The sequence below is a fragment of the Dromaius novaehollandiae genome, chromosome 4 (genome assembly GCF_036370855.1).
Source record: "Dromaius novaehollandiae isolate bDroNov1 chromosome 4, bDroNov1.hap1, whole genome shotgun sequence".
In the NCBI taxonomy this organism is placed as follows: Eukaryota; Metazoa; Chordata; class Aves; order Casuariiformes; family Dromaiidae; genus Dromaius; species Dromaius novaehollandiae.
Genome location: NC_088101.1, coordinates 38,006,953 through 38,019,141, shown reverse-complemented (window position 1 = coordinate 38,019,141; position 12,189 = coordinate 38,006,953). Strand labels below are relative to the sequence as shown.

General features: G+C 39.7%; 1 protein-coding gene across 6 annotated transcripts in view; it reads right to left on the bottom strand.

Moving 5' to 3' along the window:
- Positions 1 to 2,090: 2,090 nt before the first annotated feature.
- Positions 2,091 to 12,189, bottom strand: part of ARHGAP10 (Rho GTPase activating protein 10) — a 150,360-nt gene continuing 140,261 nt past the window's right edge. For all 6 annotated transcript variants that reach the window (XM_026106359.2, XM_026106361.2, XM_064510799.1 and 3 more), the window contains one exon: positions 2,091 to 2,889. In XM_026106359.2, the coding sequence (XP_025962144.1) occupies positions 2,801 to 2,889 (89 nt within the window). In that variant the 3' untranslated portion in view covers positions 2,091 to 2,800. The remainder of the gene's footprint in view (positions 2,890 to 12,189) is intronic.

Sequence of the window (12,189 nt, the reverse complement as noted above, 5' to 3'; positions counted from 1 at the left end):
AGCAGTCAGGAGGCTCGGCTTTTCCAGTCACTGTTTGGCAAATGCACACACGACCTTAGTCCCCAGGCCAAGGGGGTTACGCAGTGACCACCCACGTGGCCAGGGGACGCAGGGGGCAGAAAAAAAAAATATTTAGCATCCTTTAATCTCTACTTTCAAGTATAAGGGCCTCATTTACAGGACTATTCAACAGTGAGAAGGAAGAATGAGCTGGGGCATGGCTACTCAGCTGTGCAAGTCTGTACTCAGCGTAAGTATGAATATGACCAGGCTGACATGGAAAACCTTATGCTGGCTAGCAGCTACCACAGCTAAATTCCTAAGAGGCAGTGTGGTTAACCTGAAAGCCAGATCAGATCTGGCTCAGCTTGCACCACTGCTTTTAGACAAAATCTGGGACATGAGAAAGTTTGAATTAGTATTACCTCTGCGCAGTGTACCATTTCTCAGTAGAAGAGTTTTCTTCTGTGGGTTCCACATGGCTCCAGAAGTAACAGGAATCTCAAAATATCTCACCTAAAGGCAAACAGGGTCACAGGACTGGGTTGAAGAGATACTGAAAAAAAAAGTCTCTTATTCCTTCTCTATATATCTGCCCTTTTAAACCACTTCACTAAAAATAAAAAAAAAAAGGAAAAAAAGAGAAAGAAAAAGAAAAAAAAAAGCAAGTGAAACAGTGCAAGAGCAGAGAATGACACTGAGCATTTTAGAAGGCAGCAGCCAACCAGCATCAAACATGCATGGTGCATTTTAAAGCAAAACAAAACCAGAAGCGACTTACAAAGCTTCAAGTTATCACAACTTGGCTAACTGCAGGGCCAGCATACCTACCTGCCACACCTCCTACACTCATAAAAAAGATTTGCGTTGTCCCTGTTTTTTCAAACATTTTCACCAACTAGTAGCAATGAAAACAGAATTTGGCCACACAAACAATATTCTGCCTTCAGATAACCGTCTTTTAGCCCACAAATGAGTTCATACAGCTGTAGTCTCGGGCGACACAATACTTAGCTTTGCACAATATACTGCTTTGCCATCTGACCAAAACTGAGTGAGCAAACCTGCAGTCTGTTGCTCTGTGTTATTGGTGTAGCTGCTTCCTTAATACTGTGCAAAGGAGCAACTTAAAGAGCTTCATCTCCTTTACAGAAGTCCAAAAGTAATCCTCCGTGCTTGGGTCCCTTAGCGCGTATGCCAAGACAGCATTGCCTCAAAGCAGTCACCCGCTCAGATCCAGCAAGAACACACCAAACCAAACGCCTCCGAGCTACGAGGTTTAGGGCTGGAGAGCCCAACTGACTTGGCCCACCACTGCTCCATCTGGAAATGATTTGTGCATACTCCAACGGTCTATACAGTCTGGGCAAAGGAACAAAATAATGGTATGGAGTTAAATCCTAAGGAAAAAAAACACCCCAGCTTTAAGGCACCATTAACCATTAACTGGTTTACTAATCACATTAGTTAGAAAAACTTGCAAGCTAAGTATATCTGCAGTAAATCCATGGAGTCCACTTTAACAGTAAGTGAGCCTGTATTAACATGTCATCCTGTCATATTTTCCTGTCTCCCCTCCACTGCCTCCCAGAGGGTCTTATTTAAAGGAGAAGAAAATAAAAAGATTTAATGAAAAACTGCATATAACATTTTTATCACAAGGCACGGATTTATATACCACAAGATTTCTGGAAGCTTGCTCGATGGCCACAGATAACTGTTCCTACTCAAATAGCTCTGCAGATCATGATGCAGCTACTTGAAGACTCTGATACTATGAAGTATCATTAAGGCCTTAAAATGTACCATTACGGCAGTGGGGGGAGACAGGGACATTCACGGAATAGCCAGACAGAGGAACAACTGATATAACACAAGGTGCCTCCAGGGTGCACAAGGATTTTTTTTTTTTTTTTTTTTTTTTTTTTTTTGGCTTGGGCTTGCAGAGTTACCTATTTTGAGTGAGGAAAGTTCCCCATCCATTTTAGAGGCTGCTTGTGACTGACTCAGCACACAGCTGCCAATAATTATTTCATATCACAGCTTACAGAACCAGAGCAAAATATTCTCCAACTTAAGAAGGACTTACGTCAAATAACAAATAACGTTTTATTTCATTTACAGTGGTAATTTTGAGTAGCAAAGGAACCATGACATATAGGAGCCTGTAATAAAAGTTCATGTGTCCTATCTTTATAAAATAATACAAATGAAGTCACACACATAACATAAATGAATCTGTTCTTTAAAGACATTTGAAAAATGTCATGTCTCCATACCTATTATTTTACTTATTGATATGTCTGTTCCATACGGTCTTTTCCATTTTGAAATATAATTTTATTTTCAGCATAATAGCTTTTTAATCTAACAATATTTTCCAAACCCAAATAATATTCTGTTAATACTGGATATAGATGCATAATCTCCAGGATGCTAGTTTTTAAAAATCTTCTTCCACTGATAGTTGAATCACAGATCAACTAAATGCTTGACTTAAAATGCTAATTATCTTGCAAACAAATATACCACGATTGTTCTTTACAATTGAAAAAGCTATTAAAAACTTAAACCATCTCCCCCATCTCACTTTCTTGTACCCATCCAATCCAAACTGCCTTAAAGAATCTTTTATTTGTAATTCATATTTGGCAACACTTAATGTCTTTATACAGATTAGGATCTTCAACCCATAATCAGGCTCTTCGTTGATTAAAAACAGTCACAAAAGCAGAGAGAAGTGACTATAACAAAAATCCATGGATACCATGTACACCTTCTTGGCGTTCAATGCACAGAGCTATAAAAACTGAACATAATTTTGTGGAATAAGTCCTCTCTTGCCATTTAGTGTGCCTTCTAGCCATCCTGGTTCTCTGGAAAATTGCACTACGAAAGAAAAGGAAAAAAAAATTAGTGCATCTTTTTATGCTTGAATTAGTACTTTTAGCTTTAGCTCTGTAACACCATGCAAAACATCCATAAAAACATCCAGTCTTCTGCACTGACCAGTTTGAGAACATGGCTAAGAAAGATGACAAGGATGGTTAGCTTAACTGAAATGCTTGCACAATATAGGTGGTTAAGCACTTTTCTGGTAAGTATACACGGTGAAAAAGGCTTTAGGTGCAGGATACTATGTGAAGAAAATGATTAGCTCATGGAACTTGGAAAGTATGGCTTTGTATAACAGGAAACCTAGAAGCCTTTTGGAGAGAAGACAGAATTCACATCAAACAGTTAAAAATTATTTCAGTAGCTAGGGGCCAAGCAAGACCAAAAACTTGTCTTGAGGGCTGATGAATCTGGAAGCTTGGAGCCACAGGAAAACGGTATGGCAGGTTACTCAGCACGAAAACTAAGCATGTGAAGGATGATAGTGAAATAGAAATGAGTCAGATCTCGTTCCAGGGAAGCATCATCTCTTCACAGATAAACCTACACATCTTAGAATAGACCAATGGACAAAATCTAAATCATTCATATGGTGAAATTATCACTCTGAAATATAAATACATTACACTATTCACAAAACACAAAGAAAGCCCTTGAAAGATATGCCTTGTTCATTACTGCCATCCTAAGTGATTTGCCACTGTTAACATTAAAGTTTGTGCAAGGGTATCAGTGGATCTAAAATAAGAAAAAAATCATCTAATACTCTAAATAACCCAACAAGTTATGCTGTGAGTAACAGAACTAATGAAGTCAGGTTTCCTGTGTATTTTTGACCACATTTGACAGTTAAAAAAAAAAAACAAAAAAAAAAAAACAAACAAGCATAGCCTCATTTTTTTGAAAAACAGACTATGAACCCTTAAAGCTTCCTATCAAGTTTGTATAAGAGTATGGTATAGATACCTACTTATCTCTGTAATTGTATGATCCCACACTTTTAGCAACCTATGATATTCTATACTGTATTAATTTATCCTCATATATACTCCTTATATTATATTAATTTATCCTCACAGTGCTTCTGATAGAGATATTGTTTAGGGAAAAGATCAGACAAATGCTGAAACATGGTGCCAACCATGTCAGTCCTTTATTTAAAACACCACACTAACACATTGAGCAATGTGATGAGTTGTAGCCTTTCAAAAATCAGGGAAATAACAGTTAACATCTTTTTAAGTCTCACTTTCAAAAACATTGTAAAGCCCTAAATTTGGGCCTGAAAGATCTTTACCTGAAAGATCTTTACCCTTGTTTTTCTCGTGTCCCACTGCTGTTACTGTCAGGCGATGAAGCTCAGAAACCACAGTCTAAACACAGTCCTCCAAGCGCTTAGACATTCAGAAAACAAAACTGCTTTTAAATGATACTGATAATTTATATTCAAAACAAAATTCTGGACATATATTTATAATGAATATGTTCAATAAAAAAATTCCAAAGGAAAACTCACAGAAAATTACCTTCTGGTATCTCTGCACACACAGTAACTTACCTTACTATTAAGAATTATCAGGTCCTCCCCTCCTTTTGTCATTTTTATTCCCCAATTACAGAGTACACATGCATTTAAAAATTGCAGCGCTGACATCACCGCAAACCTCCCGCTAGCAGCTCTGCCACAGCGGCTGTAATTCTACCCCGGGAGCAACCGCGCCAGCAGCTCTCAGGGACAGCCAAACCTCTCCCCTAAGGCATCCTGTCCCCTGCCTCTGAAGCACATCTGTATTACGGGAAGGAAACTCAAAAAAAAAAAAAAGGATAAATGCAAATGAGAAAACAAGCCAACAAGAAAATCTGTAAGTTGGCATGTCAGTGTTTATCAGTCAAAGGCCCGTACAAAATGAGGGTAGCCCTCACCTGAGGAGATAGCACTGGACGGGGCCCTAAAATTTACCCACAGGAAGAAATGATCAAACTGCACAGAATCACTTGGCTTGAAGCAGCAGCAAATTTCAGAAGAAATATTTTCTAAAGAAGTTTTATGATAATGTAATACTGAGCTCTGCACACTGCAGCATGTTCAGATATAAGCACAATGGGCGAGTACTTGGACTCGAGTGACAAATAGCATTTTGACCCCAGAACACCAGACATGGAAGGTACAACCGAGCTCTGTGCTTGGGAAATTAAATATCACCCATGCACGTTACGCACAGCTCGGGGTGTTGTTATTCATTAGCAGAAGTTTCTTGTAGACACTAGGAAGACTGAAGAAAGAATCAGCATACAGATAACACATAAGATCACCACTTTTACAGATCAGTCTTTTTTTAAAGATGTAATTCATAATATTTAATAGCTGTGGTGACTGTCAGAGAGGGTAAGAATTCTGCCCCCTTTTAAATTACCTTGTGCAATCAGAGTTAAGATACCCACACACATCACTGCCTTCTGTGGGCAAATGATATTAATGGGGAAGCTGTCCAAACGTAAAGCTATTATAAGCTCCAACAAACCTGTTTGCTAATCTACTTCCTAAGTATACTGTACATTCATTAACCAAAAAAAAAAAAAAAAAAAAAAGCACACGCAAAAGACATTTTGCTATCATGCATGGCTCTTTTTAAACCCACGACACAGGTTATTTCTGCAAAAATATCCTGCTCAAGAGAAGGTCTTCTGTAGTGTCCCCTTTCTGTCATTTCCTCTCAATCAAAAATGATTACAGTTCTTAGCACTTTCTCAGGCCTCCCTCATTTAAAAATACCCTGCTGCAGAACTACACATTTGGCCTTAAAACTACTACTCATTACTGGACCAACATCCCATAGGACTAAGTCTTACACTGGCTAAAGGCAGGAGGGGGAAATATTTGTAGTGTAAAAGACAAGGAGCAGAGAATTGAAAACTCCACGTGGAACAGCCAGGTTTAAGGAGGACATAGCAAGAGTGCACAGTAAGACCGACCAAACAACAACCATCAGAAGCTATCATCTCCAAGGGCAGTGGAAATAGCGGCGAAATGCAGAGCGCAGAGGGGGACAGCACCTTCCTCCTCCCCTGCTGCAAGGCCACCCGAGCTGCCTCAGGCTAGTCGAGGCAGACTGTGCACGAGGAGGAAGTCTGACGGTCCGGCTGGAAGTGCTATGGAGAAATAGGTCCGAAGCCTAACAGACAAACGAAATCAACAGATGTTCAACTCGCAGTGCGATCTCTAAGTAAAAGCTTTTCTGATTCCACCTAACCAAGAGACACAGCAAGGTTAACTTGGCATTTGCAGCATTTCTTTTTATTTTTCTATACATATTATCATTACCTAATCGCGAATACATGGAATTTGCAAGCAGCTCTTCCCAGATACCCAGTGCTGACAGATTTTCCTGCAGCAGACCGTGTTCTGCTTTGACAACTCAAAATCTTTATGGGTCTCTACTATAAGACTCACTTCCACAACGGTATTATTCCATTGCCTACATGCCACTGACTTCTGCAGGACTGAATTAGGCTCTACAGGAATTTTGTGGGAACCAGCTGTTTGGGGAGGAAGAGGAAAAGGGGGAGGAAATCTAGCATCCATGCTGCCTGGCATAAGAGGGCCTCTGTTGCTGATGGACTGCTTTACCAAACAAAGTAATGACCCCACAAGCTACGTAAACGAAGATTACATTTTGTGGGCAACAGAAATCTCACCGCAAAACCAAACTACATTTTCACAGAACTCAAACCTGCTGGCCAATTTTTCACCAGGAAATTAAATTAAAGCAACAAAATGTGCTTGCAAGCCTTCCATGCTTATAAATGTTTGAAGCAATCCCTATGGGTAAAGCAACAGCAGAAACGCACAAAGTTAGCATGCTTAGGGTTAGCATGGAATTTGAAATTTAAAGACTTGCTGTTTCCAAAGTCATTCTGGAATCCTTAAGTTTGCCGTGAGAAGCAGAATTATCTTGTGGACAGAACATGGGACTAGAGTGGAGAGGTCTTTTCCTGGCTCTGCTGAGGATTTACTGTGTGACCACAAATAAAGCAGTTTGCTTCCAGGGGCTCTGACTTGTGAACAAGAGCAAACAGGTTGATACACCATGACAAATCAGTGAAGGTGGACTCCGGCTTGCAGACCGGGACTTCTAAATACAGAAGTGGCTAAGCTCCCACTAGAGCCAACGGAGATCTAGTCAATAAAACGAATAGAGAGAGCCCAAAGAACAATTTGGCTCATCCTAAAACGGAAGCAAGCAGTTGGTCAGCTGAGTTGTTCTGGGCTCCCTGAGCTACAGTGGCACGCAGTGACCTATATGTAGACATTCAGATCTGGAGTCTTACTCCTGAGCTGAACCCCATTTGTTTAAACATCTTCCATTTAAACACTCAGCTTTCCATTAACACTTCTCTTCTGGAGACCAGTGCTTCCACAGCACTGCTGGCAGAAGGAAGTGTTCCCTGCTCTATGTCAGGAAACATCATACTGGTTAAGGTCAAATTACTTTCAGCAGCTTTTTAAAACTTCTAGCAAACTCAGCAGGAATTAGGCTGCACTCATCTGATCCTTCTTACTGATGAAGCTGTGACTGTCAGCAGTAGTTCAAGGTGACTATCTCCAAATGGTATAGAGGGATCCAGAAAGGAGAACATCTGTCCACAACCTGTACGCTGTTTCTCCAGCTGTAAAATGGAGATAATTAATGCACATGCGTGTTTCTAAGTGCTTCGAAATCCGCAGATGAAAAAAGTACACAGTAGCTTTATCCTCATTTTTACCTCAATAAAAGAATTATTTGCACATACTCTTGAAATACTATATTGCATTGCACCACTTCTCTTTGATGTAAATCTTTTATTTGTCAATACCATAAAGGCAATCCAGAAGCCACAGCATGAATAATGAGGAACAGAGTGCCTCCGAGTCAAAAACAGGCAGGTTAACTAAGGCCGGCACTTTGTTACATCAGGAGAGAGAGGGGCCAAGACAAAGGCTGTGTCGACACTGTACTCTGCTTGCTGTGCTCCTGCTACACATGGTAGGGATGGCGGGTGTCACATCTCTCCTGAGAAAATTACCGTAACAAAACACTTTTGTCAGTTTTCCCCACATGTTCTCTTCTCTAAAACTTGATTTAAAAATTTGTGAAAAGCTTTGATGAGAGCTATCTTGACAAGTTTTCAGGAAACCTTCCTGTAGAATTGCTAGCAATACTGACACAGAATTTTGTTGTGTAAACACCATTTACCATGTCTAAAACACTTCTCCCTAGTGAAATTCCCATTTACTGACTTCTAAGCAGTCTCTTTCAAGAACCAGAAATTTAATAACAGTTGGCTCCAAGGCTGGCAAGGTTTCAGTGCCAGGCAGTCTGATTATTCTTTTCCTTGATTATTGGGAATAACTGCTTCAACAAAAATATGCAACTAGTGTATGTCTCGCACAATCTCAAATCATACTCCGCTTCTTCCCATATGTGCCCTTATCCAGCTGCAAAATCTTCAAGCTTTGCCTCTAACCACTTGAATGATATTGTTATGTGCTGTCAATAATATAGCCGGTAGCAACTGGGAAATAAAAACATTGGCACAGCCTAAGGTAAATTGAATGAAGATAAAAAAAAATAATTCAGTGGATATTGTTCAGATTGCATTATTCATTTTCTTACACAATTCAATTAAATAGAAAACTTTTCTTTTTCTTTTTAACCTACCAGCTGGTGCCTTAGCATTTATAGTCTGTAACACTTCAATGGCAAGACTGTGGGACTTGGGGTAACACAACGTACAGGCGACACTGAAAACACCTGAATATGCAAGCGCTCAGATTCCTAGTAGGTGATGTAAAACCTAATCTAAATGTTAGTAAATCTAACCTCATCAGTCTGAGACATAAATATTTCTCCCCATTTAGATAAGGGAAATGGAGACATGAGTAAAGGTTAAACTCTTACCTCCTCCTACCAATACTACATTTAGCAGCTATGACAGCTGCAAGACTGTACTTCACTAAATGCCATTATCCTGTCTCAGGCCAGAGCAGCAGAAAGATTCATCCAGGATAATAACTGATAGGAGAGAGCTACCACAATCAGCATCTGCAGATCAAGAGAGACAAAGCAGGAGAAGAACAGGGAAGGGAAAAGAAAAAGAGAAGGAAACAAAGCAGAAGAACAGGGAACAGGAAGAGGAAGGAAAAAACCCAGCAAGTGAACAGCAGAGGTGAAAGGGACAGGATTAGAAAAGTGAGACAGGCAGGGTGGAGAAAGGAGAGATGGATAAAACCTTCCCTAATGGAAGCAGCACTTTTTAGCAGACATTAATTTAACAGTTACTTTAATGGTTGATACTAGCTGTATGTCAACTTGATTGATGCATTGTCACTTTGATAGTTAAGGTTATTGGTAGAGGAGCAGAACTGATGTATTATTACTTTAATTCTTCATTTGGGGGCTTTATTAGGGCATATGGGAATTTAAATCGAGTAAGTAAAGAACCTGAATTGATTCACTGGAATCTGATTCCAGCACAGACACAGGGGTGCCAAGCGCAGAAAGGGAAAGAGGCCTCTGTGAAGGCACTTCAGAGGCTTGCAATACGGAGACTGCTTTGCACTTTTAATGAGGATATGTTTCCTCACCAACAGAGGCTATCCACAATATAACCAATTAGGAATTGTTATGGAATGAACATTAATTTAGCGTGTATGTCCAGTTACTGCCTCTTCACTTGCACGTTCTCCTTTTCTCTCTTAATCCACAGCCCACCTTACACCTTAGGTTGAAAGCTGTGCAGGATATGGACAATGCTCATACAGCCAACCAGGATACAATGGAATAAAGCAAAACAAATATATTTAAGGAAACACGATCTCCCTCATTGGAGATCTGCTATTAGGTTTTCAAAATGTAATCCAGATAATCTTTTCCTAAGCTTCCAAATTTATTCATAAGGATGACACAGAAGAACAGTCTTACAGTTAAGACATTTCTGCCCATGCAACCAAAGATGTGAATTTGGTACTAGTTCCTGGACAATCCAACTCTTCAGCTGAAAAACTCTATTGACGCTGTAATGTACCAAAACCATGGTAGCTTTGCCATGACTTCTAGCATCTCTTCTCACAAGAAAAGAATGTCCAAATTGCTGTCACATAAATGCACAATACAGAAACAACTCCTTCCTTCTCCAGTGCCAAAGCAACAGGAGTGCAGCCCTTGGTGTTCTGCATTAGAAAAGCCTGTCTTGCACCCCGCCATCTACCTCCATGCACCAGATTTTTTCCTGTGCACAATTCTCTGTCTGCTGAAGATCCCTATCAGTCATGTTTTAAAAAATTTAAATTAAAATAACTGGTGTTAGAGACTTTAAAAGGAGCAATCATTTAGCTAATTTATCTTTAAAAGGTTTCCCACTTAACTTGATTCAGACATGATTTGCCTGCAAGGCAGTTCTCTGACAGGAAACACCAAGTATGATTTTGTAAAGTGGGGGAGGAACCCAGTGGGGACCCCAGATCACCTTATACTGCAAATAAGGCAGAACAGCAGACTTAACTATTTATCTATCTGGGAGGAGGCAGAGACATGAATGAGTTTCTGCATTAGAATATATGATAGCTCTACTTTAAATTAAGCATCACAAAGAAGGGGAAGGGGACGCATACGTCTGTGTGATCTTTGTTGTTGCTGTTGTTATGCATGTTGAAAAAAGAAATTCTGCTGAGCTCCCCACTTGTTGCAACTTGTTAAAAAATTATGAACATTTGGTTGGGGGGAGGATGAAAAGATTTGGTTTTTCTATGAGAAACTTTCCCACACACACTTTTGATCCAGTGCTAACAGAGTTAACAGGGTGCATTTGGGGAAATATAAAACATATTTAGCTAGTTTTTTAATGCTTGCAGATTGATTTTTTTTTCTAGCTACTTTAGACTGTGTATTTTTTTTTCTTTTTCCTGATGGATGTAAGCAGGGAATCTGTGATACTCCTCCTCTGTGGGACATACAAATAAAGATTCTCTCATGTGGTATCTGAATGACTTTGCAGTACATACCGTAAGTATGTTTGGTCATGCAGAATTGAATACCACTCTCCCCTTGGAAAGCACATATCAGATTTCTGACCTGGTAGCAAGCTGAACAGCTGGCAATCGATGAGAAGAAACAGGCATCACTGCAGAATTTCCAAATTCCTTAGAGGCCAGTATGTCCCTTTGTACTCCCCTGCCACTAGACAGACAGAGGGACTAAAATACTGGTCTCAGTACTCACAAGGTTCTTAAGAATGTTATTCCCAGATCACTTTGAATCCCTCAGTTTGCACAAAACTTGGGTGAAGATTTGGCTGAACTCAGGTGTTTTCTGTTTTTTAATATAATTTTTAACAAGGCCTTGTAACAAACAAAGGTCTTAGAGTGCTCCTGCTATGATTTAATTTCTGCTTAGAAATATCATAAAATAGCATTCAAGTAATAAGAACTGCTGAATTTGTCCTGGCCTTGCTGTGACAGTCCCATTCCATAGTCAGTCCCATTCCCAGTCCATTCCTCTTTCTTAAACAATAATAGTATGAAACTGCGCTCTAACGTTTTCTCCTTCAGAGGTTTTATGACAGTAGTCACTGTCATAAGGTTGAAAAATTAAAACTGTTCCTATTAGCTCAAAGTCTCTGTGCAGATACAGAAGAGTAGAGCAGTGGCAGCTCACCGAGGAGCAAGATGGTCTTGAGCAAAGGAAGCACTTCTGGATGTCAATTTGTGATAATGTATTTGGGTACATGCAAATCTTTAACCACAGGCACTCGTTTTGCACCTTAACAAATATTCCCCTTCCTACAAGTACTCACACATATTAAGGCACTTCTTGATTAAAAGAGCAAATGCTCTCTTTTCTCTCCTGTCACCTGATCACCTGTCTACCTGGAATTCTGTTTGCTTGAAAATCCTTAAACAGATTTTTTTTCTTTAAATTAAAGCCCACATGGAATTTTACAAAGATAGACCACATTAAAAATATAGTTTCATAGGCCAAGATGCTTGTCTCTATTGCCAAAACTCCCTTTTTTTTTTTACTGCAACACAAATTCAAGCACTCCTGAAAAATCAGACCAACTGAAAGCATCTACACACCTGAATCAAGGGCATTGCCTCATAGCGCCTTAATATACAGTAAGCAGCTTCTATATCTAGGTACCAGAAATCTTCTATGTCACAGACTATTTGCCGTCAGCAATCTTGGCAGAATAGCAGTTAGGCTTGTATTTTTATCTGGAGCCATTTTAGGAGTTTTCTCAGTTTGTTTTCATTGC